Genomic DNA, 18,577 nt, shown 5'->3' on the forward strand with positions numbered 1-18,577 from the left:
ATGATTTCATTGGTATAGGGAGCTCCAGGCTGAGGAAATTCCACTCACTAGTGTACATTTTCATCTTAGATAATTGCCTAGGAAACTGAGAGGTTAAGTGACTTGCTAGGTCCACAATGCCAGTATGTGTCAGAGGCAGGACTTGTCCCCAGGTGTTCCTGACTCCCAGGCCAGTCCTTTATCCAGTATTCATCCTTTCAGTCACCTTGATTGTAACCTTAATGTCACCCTTGATTTCTCACTTACACTCACCCCACACATCGAATCTCTTGCTTAGTCTTATCATTTTTACCTTCACAACAACTTTTACATGTGTCTCCTTCTTTCTTCACTCAGCTACTACCCAGTAGGGCCTCATCACCACATCTGGATTATTGCTTTTTTAATCATTGCCTTCTGCCCTCCCTGTTCCAAATCTTTCCACTCCAATCCATCTTCTACTTACTGTCAAAGTCATCTTGTTTAAGCACAGATCTGATCATGTCACCCTCTTACTTAGTAAATTCCAGTGGCTTCTTACTACCTTCAGGATAAAATATAAAATCTTCTACTTGGCATTTAAAGTACTTCAAAACCTGACCCCTTCCTACCCTCCAGGCTTCTTGTACTTTACTTCTCTCCACATACTCTATAATATAGCAGCATTAGACTACTTGCTGTTCCTTACTAGCTGCCCACCCTTTCTTTAGTATCTTTGTATTTGCCCTTCTCTGTGGCTAGAATACCCTCACTCTTCACTTCTGCCTCTGGCTTCCTGGACTTCTTTTCAAAATTTACCTCAAATTCCACCTTTTACAAGAGGCCTTTTCAGGTTTCTTAATCTGTTAATGCCTTCCCTCTGAGATTACTTTCTACTTTGACTGTATAGATTTTGTTTTGTCTACTTGTTTTCATGTCATCTTCCCAACTAGAATGTTGCTCCTTGTGGGCAGAGACTGTATTCTTACCTTTCTTTGTAGCCCCAGTGCTTAGCATAGTGCCTGACATATATTAAGTCCTTCTTAACTTGTTTACTGACAGCGGGCAAAAGCCAACTAGCCTGTGACCTCAAGGAACTCATATTGTACTGGAGAATACAGTATGTAAACATACGATAATTTGAGGACAGGGAGAATGCCGGGATTTCAGGTAAGGTCTGTAGGAAAAGAAATAAATTATTCAGATTAATAATAGCCACCTGAGTGGTCTTTTTGACTTTATTTTCCAAGTGTTGATTTCATCCTGTTATTCTCCTGGTCAAAAACCTCTAATTGTTCCTTATTAGAAATTAAAAAATTTTGGAGATGGAAGAGAGCTAGCTCCTAGGTTTTCTCACCCTTAGTCCATTGTCATTTCCAGTACATCATGATCTATTCATACTCATAGGATGAAGTTCAAATCCCTTAATATGTCTTTCACAGTGTACCAGTTTCACTCTACCCTATTTATCCAGTTTAATTTCACATTACTCTTCAGTAGAAACCATTCACCCTGGCCCATCCTTATTATTAAGAATTTCAGAGTGATGTGATAGTTTAATTCAATTCAATTCAGTACTTATTTATAAAACACTATGCTGGGCTTTCTCTGTTAGGTGCTAGGGTACATTGATAAATAAGAAAGAGCCCCCTTGTTCTCAAGAGGCTTATATTCTACTTTGTATTTCATCAAAAACCAATCCTTGAATGTAATTAAGGATTCATAAATAAGGTAAAGCTTTATAATAATGTGGAAATTGTTTCTATAGCTCTCTAAAAGTAAAATACTCTGATAACTGTCAACAAAGTACCAAGTAAAATAACTTTTTTTCTTTCATTTTTCTGTGGTTTGGTATACCAAATAATTACAAGTTTATATGATTTTGAAATGGAATAGACCTAGAGCATATCTAGTTTAAATTTCTTAATTGAAAGATGGAAACATTTTGAATAAGTAGGAGTCAGGAGAAGGTAAAGGAAGTAATGTTAGTTTAGATTTTTATTTTAAAAAACAACAAAACTGCTTAGTGGAAGGAATATCATATCAATAACAATAAATATTTCTTAAACACCTGCCACTGTACTTAAAGCATATCAGTGAAATGATTTTGTCTCTGTGATTGGAAAATTTATTGAGAGAAAACATCAGCTCAAACTTAATTTGCATAGCTTTTTAAGAAAGTTGGGCCATCTCTACAAATCTCTTCTAAATTCTAAGAAGAAAAACATTATTAGTTAAATATTTAATGCTTGATTTTAGAGCAGATTTGTGATGCTGTGTAGCTGTCCATGCTTGATGGTTCCTCACGTAATCTTTGTTGTTTATATCTATTTTCTAGAACTTGCAACACGATTTTCTCATTTTAAATTCAAACTGAGCCATATAGTTATAATTTCTTGGTTATATCTGTAACTCATTTGATGGCGAGTCCTTAGTGAAGACGTAGCTGTTAATTGTATTTGTCTTATGAGAAGATATAACTCTTTCTGATAATCTCCAGTGATCTATTATGGAATGAGTAGAGGGTAGTCTCTACATTTTTAGTATCCTTCATAATCCCTGTTCATCAGAATACATGCAATTAACTCAGTAATTATTCATGAATAATTATTTGTTAAGTGAAATGGTGTATGTAAACACACACATACAGATGTTCTTAGGGCCCATTTTGTGGTTTAGGAAGCTTAGACTTCTAGGCATCATAACTTTTAAGATTTATAAGACACAGTAATATTATTTTAAGAATAGGAAAATGCTGAAAAGTAGTATTTTGTTTTGTATAGTGTATTAAGTTAATTCTTTTTTTTTATTTTTTAGCTGACATGGGTTTTGCCAGATTATTCAATTCTCCCTTAAAACCTTTAGCAGACTTGGATCCAGTAGTAGTGACATTTTGGTATCGAGCTCCAGAACTATTGCTTGGTGCAAGACATTATACAAAGGCCATTGGTAAGTTAGCTTAAAATAATTTACCACTTTGACAATATTCTATCATAAAGATTTTAATATTATGAAGTGGTTTTAGCAGACTAAGCTATCACTTTTGAAAACTTGTTATATTATTTCATGTCTTTTCAAAAGGTTTGATTTGGTAAGCTTAGACTTTGTACCTGGAAACAGGATATGGTCCCTTTAACAGAAAGAAATCTCTTTCATTTAGCAAAGATATGTGATCCTGTTGCTATGGAAATGATTGAGTGCAAATTTTATTTTGTACAAAATCTAGTCAGGCTGTCGATTATGTGGGTAGAGGAGAAGATTAGAACAGTTTCCCTCAAAAACAAAAGAAAGAAGAAGCCAATAACTGGTAATAGAGGAATTTTAATGTTGGGAAAAAGACAATCACATTACTAACCAGGGGAGGGATTGCATCACTATAATTTTTTTTTTAGTATCTATGTTTCAGTAGATCAAAAGTATATTTTCTCTCAAAGCAGGAGACAGGGAGACACTACTTAGGAAGTAATAATAATTTTAATAGCTGACATTTGCCTGGTGCTTTTTTTGCCTTTGAGATTTGCAAAGCACTTCCTATAGACAATCTTATCATCAGAGTGCTGAGAATTGATGACTGAGTGTGGGGCCCTGTGACAAAAAAAAATTAAGCAAAACAAAAGCTTATTATGAGAGCTGAAATATGTTGCAAAAGAAGCCCTTCAATTCTGATAACTTGGTGAAACTGCTGAAGGTTCTAGAGACCTGCATAAGCATTGAAAATTCAGGCTTGTAAAGGGGTCTGAACTAAGAGATTCAGAGTAAATTCATTCCGTTAAAGCCTTTGGATAGTTAAGGATCTGTCACCGTAATAGGAATGAGATACCTTATAAGAATAAGGTACCTAACTATGCCCAAGTATTTGTATTTATTTAAATCTTGATATAAATTTGCATTTTATAATTGGCCTTAGATCGAATCTGTTTTAGTCTTTTCATTTTACGGATATGGAAATATAGTCCAGGGACATACGTAAAGAACAGTATCCAATGTCATAATAAGTAGTTAATGGCTGAACCAGAACTAGAACCTGGATTTCTGATCCCAAGTTCTGTGTCCTTTCTACTACAACACATTTATAATAGAAACCTACATCAGTACTAAACTTTTGTATGTTTGTATGTATGTATAAAGACTTCATTAAAAGCATAATTGAGTGGTAATTATGTTTACCCTGCCAGTGGGAAATCTAGATGTTTCAGTCACAAGCCTATAATGTAAGTAATACTGTCCAAGTGATGGCAGTTATATCTAGATTATTGGAAATATACGTAGAAAAATACAGAAATTCTTTATATAATCTGGAATGCCCACAAGAGTATTAACTTTGAAAATCCAAATACTTCGTCAGTGAATCAATGTTAAAATATGATATGATCTGGAAGTTTTCAAAAGAAAAACCACAAGCTATCAATAGCGATATGAAAACAGAAATTTTGGGGATGAAGTGCAGGAAGACAGCCCCATTAATATGCTGTTGGTGCTTTGTATTGATCCAACTGTTATGTAAAATAATTTGGAAATGTAACCAAAAAGTCGCTCAATTGTGTATACCTTTGACATAGTGTTACCACTAATTGCCATATACCCCAAAAAAGTAAAAAATAGGAGAGGACCCATACATATAAAAGTACTTTGAAAGACTTGGGAGCTCATCAATGCAGTGATCCATTATGACTTCAGCAGCCAGTTAATGAGGCATGCTTCCTGCCTTTTGATAGAGAGGTGATGGACTTGAGGCACAGAATGAAACATACATTTTCAGACATGGCCAATGGATTAATTTCTTTTCTCTTGATCATATTTATTTAAGATAAATATTTACTATTTTTTAAAAGTATCATTCAAAACATCTCCTATTCTTTGTATTTCTGAGCACACATTTAGCTACAAGATTTTTATAAGTCTTTTATTATCTAAAACTATTTTAGGTTAACATTTTCAAGTCCACTCTCTTTCTGCTCAGAACAATGTTAAATTTTGAATTGAGGCCAGTTGGTAGATAGGTAGGTGGAGGGGTGTGTGTGTGTGTGTGTGTGTGTGTGTGTGTAGGTCATTCTCATAAACATTTTTATATGGTAGATTAAGCATGTAGATGAACAGTTACTGGTGTTCCTTTATTAATTTGTCACTTATTAGTACTAATAATGATAATAATGATGCCCAAAATTTCCTCCCCCAGTCTTAGGAGTCTTCTCCTTCAGTCATCTTGAAAATTGATTCTTCAAAGCCTTTACAGTCTTGTCGTGTTGAGCACAAATCTCCTTTATGTGCATTTGGACTAATCTACCTACTCATCATGCCTTTGTTATCAGTACTACCCTTACTTCTGAAAAGAGGATGTCAGTTGTATTCCCGGTGGATCATCTCATCATCTCTGTGACTCCTTCAACCAAAATTCCCTTCTCTAGTCTCTGGTCCCCGATGTGTTTTTTCTTTCATATTCGAATATAAGCTCTTTGAAAGTAGAACTATCTCACTTTTCAATTTGCATTCGTGGCACCAGCACAGTGCTTGGCATATGGTTAGCCCTTGATGAATGCTTTTTCATTCATTCATTTCCACCTCTAGGACTGTGGTGTTAGATTTCTAAATTTTGGTGGTTCCTTGTACTTAATGTATAATACTAACTCAAGTTACATCAGATGCTGCCAAGATAGAAAGGCTTTGAGATTGACTGTTGCCTGGCTAATGGACCAACATAGTTAATAGAGACTCATCAAATAAAGTGTTGGCTACCAAGTAATGGATTTTCTGTGAGGGACACATCAGCTCCTGAAGGATAGTTTAAGAGAGCTTTTGGGGCAGCTAGGTGGCACAGTGAGTAGAGGACCAGCCCTGGAGTCAGGAGGACCTGAGTTCAAATCCAGCCTCAGACACTTGACACACTTACTAGCTGTGTGACCTTGGGCAAGTCACTTAGCCCCAATTGCCCTGCCTTTCCCCCCCCCCAAACAAACAAACAAAAAACCAACAAGAGAGCTTTTGATCCAGCTCTATGGAAGAAATAATTATGTTGATAAAATCAGGAATCCTTTGAAGTAGTTGAGGAAAAACATATTCTGGTCCAACTTATATTATCAAGTTAAAATTGCCTATTATTTTGTCAATGTCAGTACAAAAATTACCTTAAGAACCAATCTCATGATAGGCCTCTTAGAACTTAGCTTGATTGGCCCTTGGCATACATATGTTCATCATTGAGGTCCTTACATTATGAAGATAGAGATGAATAATTTGCAGGAGCACCTTTAGTCTTAAGTCCTAGTACATAATATGAGTGAGGATGTTTTCTAAACATTTATGTAGGCATAGCCCCCAAGGGCACAAAGGTAGTGGAGAGGCATGAATGGAGAAGCAAAGTAATCAGTGAGTTTGGTCCATATTTATTGCATTGCCACACTGTGAAGAATCTAGATCTGGCCCATATACCTTGGACAATGCACATCCGAAAGAATATCTTTTTAATTGAAACTTATCCAGTGACCTTTAGTTTTAGATCCACAAAGTACACACAACAAAAATTTTTTAGGTGCCTATAACATGCAAGGTATACTGTACTTGGCATTTGGGACACAAAGACAAAATATTTCCTATCTGCAAAGATGAATTTGTCACACACGTACATAAGTAAATAAAAGTTAATTTGAGGAGGGAAGAGAACACAAAGAACATGCAAGTCCTTACAGAGGAGTTGACACATGAGCTGAACCTTAAAGAAAAGTAAGAATTTGAAAAAGTAGAGAAAAGAAGTCATAACCCCATTCCAAGTGTAGGACTTACGGCTTTATATATATGTGTAGAAATCAGAAATGGAGTATAAAATTGAGAGAATAGCTAATAGAATAATTTGGGTAGAATATACAATCACTTAGTAAGCATTTACTGTGCTAAGTGCTGGGGATAAAAAAAAGAGGCAAAAAGTAGTCTCTGCCCTCAAAGAACTTATAATGTGATAGGGGAGACATCATGCAAACAAATGTATGTAAATAGGAAATAATCAGTAGAGGGAAGACACCAGATTCCTCTTAAGGATTGGGAAAGGCTTCCTGTAGAAGGCAAGATTTTAGCTAGGACTTGAAGGAAGCCCGGGGAAGCTAAGAGATGGAGATGAGAAGGGAGAACATTTTAGGCATGGGGGGACAGCAAGTAGAAATGCCCGAAGCCAAGAGATGGGATGTCTCGTTCTAGGAGCAACAAGGACTTCAATGTCACTGGATTGAAGAGTACTTAGGCATAGGAGTGGGGTGGTGTAAAATGTAAGAAGATTGGAAAGGTTTGGGGAGGGGAGGGGGAGGTTATGAAGGATTTTGAATACCCAACAGAGGATTTTGTATTTCATCCTGGAAATGTTAGAATAGCCAGTGTTGTTTGTTGTGGGGAGAGGGGATGGTGACATGGTCACACCTACACTATAGGAAAATCACTTTGGTTAAGTGAAGGATGGACTAGAATGGAGAGATACTTGTGGCAGGTGGACCAACCAGCAGACCATTGCAGTAGTCTAGGTGTGAGGAGATAAAAGTCTGTGAAGATGAGAAAAGTGGGTATGTTTGAGCAACGTTGCAAAAGTGAAGTTGACAGGCCTTGGCAACAGATTGCATTTGGAGGCATGAGAAGTGCTGAGGAGTTGAAGGTTACACCTAGGTTGTGAGCCTAGGGTATTGAGAGGAAAGTGATGCCATTGACAGTAATAGGGACATTTGGAAGGGTGGAGGGTTTTTTTTGTTTGTTTGTTTGTTTTTAAGGTAATGAGTTCTGTTTTGGACATACTAAGTTTAAGATGTCTACAGGTCATCCAGTTTGAGATGTCAAATAGCCAGTTGGAGAGGAGAGTCTGGAGATCTGCAGAGAGGTTAGGGCTGGATAAGTAGATTAGAGAATCCTTAGCATAAAGATGATAACTGAATCCATGAGAATGGATGAAATCAGCAAGTTAAGTAATATAGAGGGAAAAGAGAAGAGAGCCCAGGACAAAGCGATATGGTGTACTCACTCTAAATAGGCATGAGGAAGATCCAACAAATTGCTTAAATCTCAGATAGTTCGTATTTGGCCATAGAAAGAAGGGAGGGAATGTCTGAAAGAGATATGCAGTTTATTTTTGTTTTTTGTTTTTTTTTGTAATTTGCAGGGGACTGTTATTGACTTTCAGGGAGGCCCTTGATATTTAAAAACCCAAATCTGTTTCATTTAGGGACTTTCTTTTCTCCCCTGCCACTTATACCTGTCACCTAGTTGCTCCCATTGATTTTTTTGTTTAATATTTTTAGTTTTCAACATTGATTTCCACAAGATTTTGGGTTACAAATTTTCTCCTCATTTCTGCCCTCTGACTGCTCCATTCCCCAGTCAGCCCTCCCTTCTGTCACTCCACTCACCCCACCCCACATCCCCTTTCCCCTTACTTTCTTGTAGGGCAAGATAGATTTCTATACCCCATTGCCAATATATCTTATTTCCCAGTTGCATGTAAAAACAACTTTTTTTTTGAGCGTTTGTTTTTAGAACTTTGAGTTCCAAATTCTCTCCTTTCTTCCCTCCCCACCCACACTCCTTGAGAAGGCAAGCAATTCAACATAGGCTACACATGTATCATTATGCAAAACACTTCCGTAACAGTCATGTTGTGAAAGACTAACTATATTTCCCTCCATCCTATCCTGTCCCTCTTTATTCAATTTTATCCCTTTGACCCTGGCCTTTTTCAAAAGCGTTTGCTTTATATATACATATGTGTGTGTCTATGTATGTGTATATATATGTGTGTGTGTGTGTGTGTGTGTACATATACACACACACACATACACAAAGGGCACAGGGTGAGTTGAATATGAAGGGAAGATATCTAAAAAAATAAAATCAATTTAAGGGATAAGAGAGGAATATATTGAGAGAGGGAGAAAGGGAGAGATAGAATGGGGTAAATGATCTCGCATAAAAGTGGCAAGAAAAAGCGGTTCTATGGGAAGGGAAGAGGGGGCAGGTGAGGGGGGAGTGAGTAAATCTTGCTCTGATTGGATTTGACCTGAGAAGGGAATACCATACACACTCAATTGGGTATCTTACCCCACAGGAAAGAAGGAGGAAGAAGATAAAAAAGGGGGGGTGATAGAAGGGAGGGCAGATGGGGGAGGAGGTAATCAAAAACAGACACTTCCGAAAAGGGACAGGGTCAAGGGAGAAAATTCAATAAAGGGGGATAGGTTAGGAAGGAGCAAAACATAGTTAATCTTTCACAAGATGAGTATTGTGGAAGGGGTTTACATAATGATACACATGTGGCCCATGTTGAATGGCTTGCCTTCTTAGGGAGGGTGGGTAGGGAGGGAAGAGGGGAGAGAATTTGGAACTCAAAGTTTTAAAAACAGATGTTCAAAAACAACAACAACGAAAAAAAGTTTTTGCATGCAACTAGGATATAAGATACACAGGCAATGGGGCATAGAAATTTATCTTGCCCTACAAGAGAAGAATGGAAAGGGGGATGGGAGGGGAGTGGGGTGACAGATGGGAGGACTGACTGGGGAACGGGACAACCAGAATATACATCATCTTGGAGTGGGGGAAGGGTAGAAATGGGGAAAAAAGTTGTAATTCGAACTTTTGTGAAAATCAATGCTGAAAACTAAATATATTAAGTACATTTTTTAAAAAAAGTGTTTGCTTTTGATTACCTCCTTCCCTGCTCTGCCCTCCCTTTTTTTATTCCCTCCCTCTTATCCCCTTCCCCCCTACTTTCCTGTGGGGTAAGATACCCAATTGAATGTGTATGTTATTCCCTCCTTAAGTCTGATGACAGCAAGCTTCATTCTTTCCCTTTCACCTGCCCCCTCTTCCCTTCCAATAGAACTGCTTTTTCTTGCCACTTTTATGTGAGATGATTTATACCATTCTATCTCTCCTTTTCTCCTCCCAATATATTTCTCTCTCACCCCTTAATTGTATTTATTTATTTATTTATTTTTTGTTCTCATCCCTTCATATTCAGCTCACTCTGTGTCCTTTGTCTATATATATATATATATATATATATACACATACATGTATATTCCCTTCTACTACCCTTATACTTAGAAAGATTTCATGAGTTACAAATATCATCTTTCCATGTAGGAATGTAACCAAAACAGTTCGGCTTTAGTAAGTCCCTTATAATTTCTCTTTCCTTTTTACCTTTTCATGATTCTTGTATTTGACAGTCAAATTTTCTATTCAGTAGTGGTCTTTCCATGGAGAAAGCTTGAAAGTCCATATTTTTCCTTGGAGCATTATACTCAGTTTTGCTGGGTAGGTGATTCTTGGTTTTAATCCTAGCTCCTTTGACCTCTAGAATATAATATTCCAAGTCCTTCAATCCCTTAATATAGAAGCTGCTAGATCTTGTGTTATCCTGATCGTGTTTCCACAATACTCAAATTGTTTGTTTCTGGCTTCTTGCAGTATTTTCTCCTTGACCTGGGAACTCTGGAATTTGGCTATAATATTCCTAGGAGTTTTCTTCTTGGGATCTTTTTCAGGAGGTTATTGGTAGATTCTTTCAATTTCTATTTTACCCTTTGGCTCTAGAATATCAGGGCAGTGCTCCTTGATAATGTCTTGAAAGATGGTGTCTAGGTTTTTTTTTTTGATCATGGCCTTCAGGTAGTCCAATAATTTTTAAGTTCCCTCTCCTGGATCTGTTCTCTAGGTCAGTTGTTTTTCTAGTTAGATATTTCACATTGTCTTCCATTTTTTCATTCTTTTGGTTCTGTTTTATAATTTCTTGATTTCTCATAGTCACTAGCTTCCACTTGCTCCAATCTAATTTTCAAGGTGGTATTTTCTTCAGTGGTCTTTTGGACCTCCTTTTCCATTTGGCCAATTCTGCCTTTTAAGGCATTCTTCCCCTCGTTGGCTTTTTGGAGCTCCTTTGCCATTTGGGTTAGTCTATTTTTTTAGGTGATAATTTCTTCAGTATTTTTTGAGTCTCCTTTAGCAAGCTGTTGATTTGTTTTTCATGATTTTTTTGCATCACTCTCATTTCTCTTCCCAATTTTTCCTTTACTTCTCTTACTTGCCTTTCCAAATCCTTTTTGAGCTCTTCCATGGCCTTAGACCAATTCATATTTTTTTTGGAGGCTTTTGATGTGGGCTCTTTGATTTTGTTGAATTCTTCTGGCTGTATGTTTTGATCTTGTTTGTCACTGAAAAAAAAAATTCAATAGTCTGAGTCTTTTGCTGCCAGGCCATGTTCCCAGCCAACTACTTGACCCTTGAGGTTTTTGTCAGGGTATGATTGGCTTCAGAATGGCGAGTGCTTTGTCCCCAGCTTTGGGACGTTGCACTGCTGTTTTCAGAGCTACTTCTACAAGGCTAGCTCTGCCACATCAGTGCTCCTCCTCCCCCAAGAACTGCCAACCAGAACCTCAACCCAGATATGAGCAGGGCTACCTCTGCACCAGCAAAGTGCTCCCTGCACTTCCTCTCTGATCCACCACTTGATTCCTACCACTGGGAAGCAACCACAGCTGGAGCTTCCTGCTGCTGCAGCAGCGAGGCTGCACTACCTCCTCAGCCCCCGGGGGCTGAGGCCAGCTTGCACTACTCTCACCCAGTTTCAGCAATTTTCCCACTGACCTGCTAAGTTGTCTTTGGTGTTTGTGGGTTGAGAAGTCTGGTAGCTGCCACAGGTCAGTGATTCGGGGCCCTACGGCTTGCTCCACCCAATCTCCTCAGCGCCTGGTTTGTCCTGGTGGGGCCCAAGCTGGGCTGAGCTCCACTTCCATCATGATGCTATAGACCCTTCCCAGCGACCATCCAGGCTCCCTTGGGCTGGAGACCTGCTTCCCTCTGTTATTTCGTGCGTTCTGTAGTTCCAGAATTTGTTCAGAGTCATTTTTTACAGGTGTTCGGAGGGATTTGGGGGAGAGCCTAAGCGAGTTCCTGCTTTCCTGCCGCCATCTTGACTCTGCCTGCTCCAGACATACATATAATAGTGGCAAAGGCAAAAGGGAGAAAGCTATTTAGTGATCAGGCATTAACCTTTTTAGAACAGAAAGACGGACTCAGGAACCAAGAAAGTCAGGAGGGCTTAGTGCCTTAAGTTGAAGTTTAAGAGCTCAGCATGAAGTTTAGCAATTAGAAAAATAGGAAGCGTTAATCTTCTCCATAGAGTATATAAGGGGATATAATTTAAAATTATCAACCAATAAATATTTTTTGAGCATCATTGTGCTAGATGGTATTTGTTGGTCAGTCACGTTCAACTCTTTGTGACCTTGTGGACCACAGCACACCAGTATTGTCCATGGAGTTTTGTTGGAAAAGATCCTGGAGTAGTGTGCTATTTTCTTCTCCAGTAGATTAAGGCAAACAGAGATTAAATGACTTGCTCAGGGTCACACAGCTAGTAAGTGTCTGAGGCAGGATTTGAACTAAGATCATCCTGACTCCAGGAGCATTGCTCTCTCCACTGAGCCACCTAGCTGCCTCTAGCAGCTAGTACCTGCCAAGTTCAGAACACTTCTTGTTGTTTGGCCCCCTTGTGACCACTCCTAGAGGAGAATGGGCTTTGACCACTAGGAATACTTTAGACTAAGCTTATCTGTTTATAATCCCAAATAGCTAATTAGCTGATTAAGGAAGCTTCTTAATTTCTCATAGGATTTTGGCGGTCTACTCATTTTAATGCATTTCATTGGCTAACTAGATGTCATCTCCTTTTCTTGTTTCCAAACAAAAACAGACGTAAAAATTTGTTATTGACCATTAGAGAAATTTAGAATGATTCAGCCTAATACCTAGTTCCTCCAAAGACTTCACAAACAACAGTTATCATTGTGATACTCAGGACCAGTTTTAATGGTCAGCTAGAAAATTATAGCAATGAAGAAATTTTGCCACAGGAAAAAAGTTTTTTTTTCTTAAGCAAGACCCTTATTTATATATTTTTATATAAACATATCACATTAAGAGAGCCTCGTCTTTGAATCGTTCTTATAGATGCGTCTGAATTGCATACAAATGCGATTGTCTCGTTTTCATTTACCAAAGTGAAAATTATGATACGCATGCCAAGTGACTTGCCAAGTTATACAGTTAGTGAGTTGTGGAATCATGCTAGAACTTGTGTTGCTTAGTTCCTACTCTGATGTTCTTTGTGCCATTCCATGCTGCCTCTGAAAGTAGCCACCTGCATCTTCAAGGCCAGAGTTAGGAATACAGCCTTTGACTATAGAACAGAATGAAGGACCAGATCCTTCATTATCACTGGGTACCACTCCTGAAGAACAACTGATGTACAAGTAAATATGAGGGGGATTTAGTAATAAGTAAAGTGAATTAAGTAGATCTTCAAAATACTGTATTTTAGAATCACAAAACAAATTGCCAATCTTAATATTGCAGAAACCGAATACCATATAATAGAACGTAGTAAGGTGGGTATACATATGTATATATAAATGTATACGTTATAAGTAAATGCTTATGGAAAATTAAAATTCATTTTAGTTTTTTTTTACTTTTGTCCCTGAGCTTAATCTTTACAATTAATTAGAAATGAGTTTCTGAACTTTACTTCCTAAATGATACAGCTCTTTAGCAAAACGCTAACTACCCTTTTTAAACATAATTCATATAATTTTCATTGTCATTGAACCAAAGTGATCTTTGCAGTATAATAGGATGTTGTGTTCTTTTTGGGCACAACCTAAACATTTTTCCTCTCTCTTGCACAAAATAGCATCATGGTTCAGGAGGTAGAGAGATATTTTACAAAGCCGTTGTATCTAATCCTGTCTTACTAATTTTTTTACAGCAAAATATGTCTAAGTGAACTTCGATCTTAATTGAAACAAAATATGACTTAAATAATTCCTTAAAATAAACTACTATTCAGTTTAACCTTTTAAAAAATTGTGCAAGGTACTGTTCTTGCCACTAGAGATAGAATAACAAAAGCAAAACAGACCTCGCTGTCACAGAGCTTATATTCTACTACTGTAAAGCATTTAACTATCATTGTTTTCATAATAAAACACTGTGCTCATTATCATTACCCTTGGGCATAAATAAAAGGACTGTTGGCTGATATGCAGTTTTTACCAGGAAAGGTCTTGTCATTTCTCTGTGAATTGCATGATTAATTGTTTACACCAGAACTTAGAATGTTTTTTGTCATCCAGACAACCATCCAAATTGCTGAGTAGATGCTGAGGCTTGCCTAAAAGGGGAGGTCATCTTTCTGCATTGTCTACAATCTGTTTTCTTCTGGCCTCAGTTTTCAACGCTGTTATCAAAATAGCCCAGATTTCTTGACCAGTCTCTCAACTGAGAACCTTACCTCATAACTTCGTATTTTACAGGAAAAATTGAGACCATTTACCACACTCTCCCTTGTCCCTCATCTCATATCACTCAGATGCCTTCTGCTACTCTTTCCTCTTTCACCTCTGTCTCACATGAAGAGGTGGTCTTATTTCTTACTAAAGCTAACTCCCTGCTTGTTCAAGTGATCCCATTCCATCCCTTCTCCTCCAACAGATTGCCTCCTTTGTCATCAGCACTTTATCACTTATTTCCAATCTCTCCCTGTCTGCTGGCTCTTTCTCTACTGCCTACAAACATGTCACGTCTCCTCCATTCTCAAAAAACCCTCATTTGATCCTATTATCCCCAGTAACTATTGTGCTAAATCTCTTCTGTGCTTTGTGGCAATTCCTTTAAAAAGGCTTTCTATAATAAGGTGCCTCTACTTTCTCTCCTCTCACTTTTAACCCCTAACCCCTTGCTTTTCATTCCACCAAAATTTCTTTCTCCAAAGTTATGAACAATCTCTCAATTGTCAAATCCAGTGGTCTTTTCTTGGTCCTTATTCGTTTCTACCTCTTTGCAGTCTTTGATACTGTTGATCATGTTTTCCTCCTTGAACACCCTCTTTTTTCAACTTGGGACACCACTATCTTCTGGTTTTCTTCCTACCTGTCAGACCACTCCTTAATCTCCTTTGCTGGATCTTCTCCAGATCATGCCCTCTAATCTTAGGTGTCCCACAGGACCCTGTCTTCCATCCTCTTGTCTTCTTGTCTTCTCTTCTTCTTCTATAATACTTCACTTGGTGATTTCATCAGCTCCAGCTATCTCTATGCTGATAATTCTCAAATCTACCTTTCCTGCCCCAGGCTTTCTGCTGACCTCCAATCTTGTGTCTCTAACTTGCCTTTCAGACATCTTGAACTAGATGTCCAGTAGACACCTTTATACTCAATATATCCACAACAGAACTCATTATCTTTCCACCCTCAACTCTCTCTCTCCCCTGTGGTCATTCCTACTTTACCTACTTCTGTAGGTCTCGGTCTTCCCAGACCTCGGAGTCATTCTTGATTCATCTGTCTCACCCCCTGCCTCCCCCCCAATATCCAAGCTGTGGCCAAGGCCTATGGATATCATCTTTGCTTGTTTAGTAAAGACACAGAAGCAGGAAAAGGGCTACTTCTGATCTTGGTATAATAATGGAGACTGCTTTGCTAGAGCAGTGAACTCATATTGGGGAGTGGTGAGAGATGAAGTTGATTGGGTAAAGCAAGAAAGTTCAAAGAGCTTCCAGTTAATAAAGAGTGTGTGAAATTCCTCTTCCCAGATTGTTTTGTAGTTTCATAGGGAGTCATCAATAATTTCATAGATTTAGAACTAGAAAACGACCTCAGATCATCCATTCCAACCCCATAATTTTACAGATAAGGAAACTGAGGTCAGAAAGGTTAAGTGATTTGTCTGTGATTAAGAGTCGACCCTTAAACCCACGTCCTCTGGCTCCAAACCCATTCCCCACCCCACTTCTCTCAACTGAACCATGCTTCACTATGTATCTAAATTATCAAACTATTTTTTTTCGTTCTCCATCCCATTGTCCATAGTTTCTGAAATAAGAAATAAATGTTTCATCTCCTACCTCATTTTCTCAGTTGCTGTTTTCCTAAGAAATAAAGGAAACATTTATTTTTCTACAAAACTATTATCATCAAAGGAATCTAAAGTCTTTGGCATCAGTTTGAAGGATGGAATGGAGAGGGAATAGTTTGGAGACAGGTTGCCCAAGAGTAGGCTGTTTCAATAATGGAGGTGAGAGATAACGTGGGTCTGAACTAGGTTTCTAGCTCTATGCGTGGAGAAGAGAGATGTTGTGAAGATTGAAAGGACAAGATTTGATAACTGACTAGGTACGTGGGATGGGTGACAATGAGGAGTCAAGGATGACCCCAAGATTGTGAACTGGGGTGATTGACTGGGAAGATGGGGGGTGGGGCATTCAACAGATTGAACAATGGTGCCTTATATGACAGAACCTCCATTTAAGGAAGGGGTTCAGCTCAGACATCTCATTTTTCACCTGGCTTCACTACTCTGGGACTTTTTTTTTTATTTTTCTATCATGCTTCAGGTACCTCCTTATCACATACACCCTCTGCTTTCCCTGCTTTTCTGCTTCCTTTTGTCTTCCCCCTTTGGATTTTAAGCTTCTTGAGGGCAAGAATTATCCTTTTTTTTTTTCTTCCTATTTGTATCCTCAGGGCTTAAGCAGTGTCTGACACATAATAGGTGCTTAATAAATGTTTCTTGATTGGCCTTTAATTAAAAGAGGAAGCCTTAGTGAACTTCATTTTGGCAAGTTCACACACAGAGTTACTTGCTCAGTTTTGTGAAGCATAAAATCACTTTTGCTTTTCTGTGCAGAATATGCCTTTCTGGGAAAAAAAAAAGTAAGAGCTCCAATTTTCTTTTGGATAGTAGTATGACTACATTTTCTCTATTCTGGCCCTGTTAACTCTATCACTTTATCTGATAACTTCTTTCAGAAATTGTATTAAGCCAGGGAATATGCTGCTCTACTGTACTAAATTGACTTCCGGTAAACCATACATATAGGAATAGTGTATCATTTCTGTAGCACAGTCACCCATGGGCCTCAGAATTCCTGATTTTAGTATACAAAATGGGATGTAATTTTTGGAATATTTACCATCTCTTAGGGGCTGTTTGGAACCTTAGTTTAGGGCAGGGCTGTCCACCCTTAGGTTTTTATTGAAACAATAGATAATATATTTTGATTTGCCATTTTAGTGAGAGCTCTGCGCTAGCTCGGCTTCCTTTACTAAAGCATTTATGTAAATTTCTATGCTTGTAGGCTCGAGGCATAAATCGCACTGTGGGGCCACATTTTGGACAATCCTGGTCTAGGGCAACTTCATAGATGGAAGGGATTAACAGGCCTAAAACCGAAGGATAAACAAAGATATACCATAGAAGTCCTCCTTGTAACAAAGGATGGTTAAGCAAAATAAACCAATACATTGTCCATATCTGACAAGATAGAACAAATTATTCTACAATCTCTTTTCCAAGAGGAGAGAGGGATGATTTACCATCCATCCTCTGAAGTAAATTGGTAATTACATTGATCAGGTCCTTTTGGTATTTTTCCTTACATTGCTGTGTTGTTTACTGTGTAAATTGTCCTTCCAGCTCTGCTTGCTTCAGTCTTCATCAGTTGGAATAGGTCTTCCCAAGCTTCTCTGAGTTATTCATGTTTAAGGTGGCACAGTGGATGGAATACTGGGCCTGAAGTGAGGAAAACTCATCTTCCTGAGTTCAAATGTGACCTCAGATACTCACTACCTGTGTGACCCTGGGCAAGTCGCCTAACCCTGTTTGCCTGAGTTTCCTTATCTGTCAAATGAGCTGGAGAAGGAAATGGCGAACCACTCCAGTATCTCTGCCAAGAAAACCCCAAACGGGGTCACAAAGAGTTGGACAAAAGTGAAACAACTGAACAATATTTTACTACATGTGTCTATTACAGTTTGTTTAGTCATTCTCCAATCAGTGAGAACCCACTTTGTTTCTAGTCCTTTACTACCACAAAAAAAAAAAAGCTACAATGAATATTTTCATAAATAAGAGACCTCTCCCTCTATCTCTGATCTCCTTGGGATATATATTTGTTGTTGTTCAGTCATGTCGTACTCTTCGTGACTCTGTGAATCTGGGGTTTTCTTGGCAAAGATACTGAAATGGTTTGCCATTTCCTTCTCCAGTGGCAAACAGAGGTTAAGTGACTTGCTCAAGGTCACACAGCTAGGAAGTTTCTGAGATTGGATTTGAACTTGGATCTTCCTGACTCCAAGCCCAGCACTGTTATGCATATTCTCTGACAGCTAGGTAGCACAGTGGATAATTTAGTAACTTTTCTACTACAGTCTTAATTTTTTTATTTTTACAAAACATTTGGATGTCACAGTACCACAGTATATTCATGCGCCTGTTTTCCTTTAATCCTTCCAACATTTATTATTTTGTCTTTTGTTAACCTGTGTCAGTCTGAGTGTTTTCTAGTTCTTTGCATGCACCTGGATTATTATAGTAGCCCCTTAATTGTTCTTCCTGCTTCTAGTCTAACCTTTTTCTAATTCTGTATCCCCACGTAATCTAAATTGGTGTTCCTAAAGCATTGGTCTCAACAATTGATTCCCTTATTCAGGAGGCTTTAGCAGGGCTCTATTGCCCTTTAGGATAAAATATTCCTCTGTTTGGAATTTAAGGCCCTTTGTAGCCTAACTTCTACCTGTTTTTCCAAAATCCA

General features: G+C 38.2%; 1 protein-coding gene across 5 annotated transcripts in view; it reads left to right on the forward strand.

The window, feature by feature from the left end:
* CDK19 (cyclin dependent kinase 19) overlaps positions 1–18,577 on the forward strand; it is a 238,178-nt gene that overhangs the window by 187,562 nt on the left and 32,039 nt on the right. For all 5 annotated transcript variants that reach the window (XM_036766306.1, XM_036766309.1, XM_036766310.1 and 2 more), the window contains one exon: positions 2,776–2,907. In XM_036766306.1, the coding sequence (XP_036622201.1) occupies positions 2,776–2,907 (132 nt within the window). The remainder of the gene's footprint in view (positions 1–2,775; positions 2,908–18,577) is intronic.

This window comes from Trichosurus vulpecula, chromosome 7 (genome assembly GCF_011100635.1).
Source record: "Trichosurus vulpecula isolate mTriVul1 chromosome 7, mTriVul1.pri, whole genome shotgun sequence".
NCBI lineage: Eukaryota > Metazoa > Chordata > Mammalia > Diprotodontia > Phalangeridae > Trichosurus > Trichosurus vulpecula.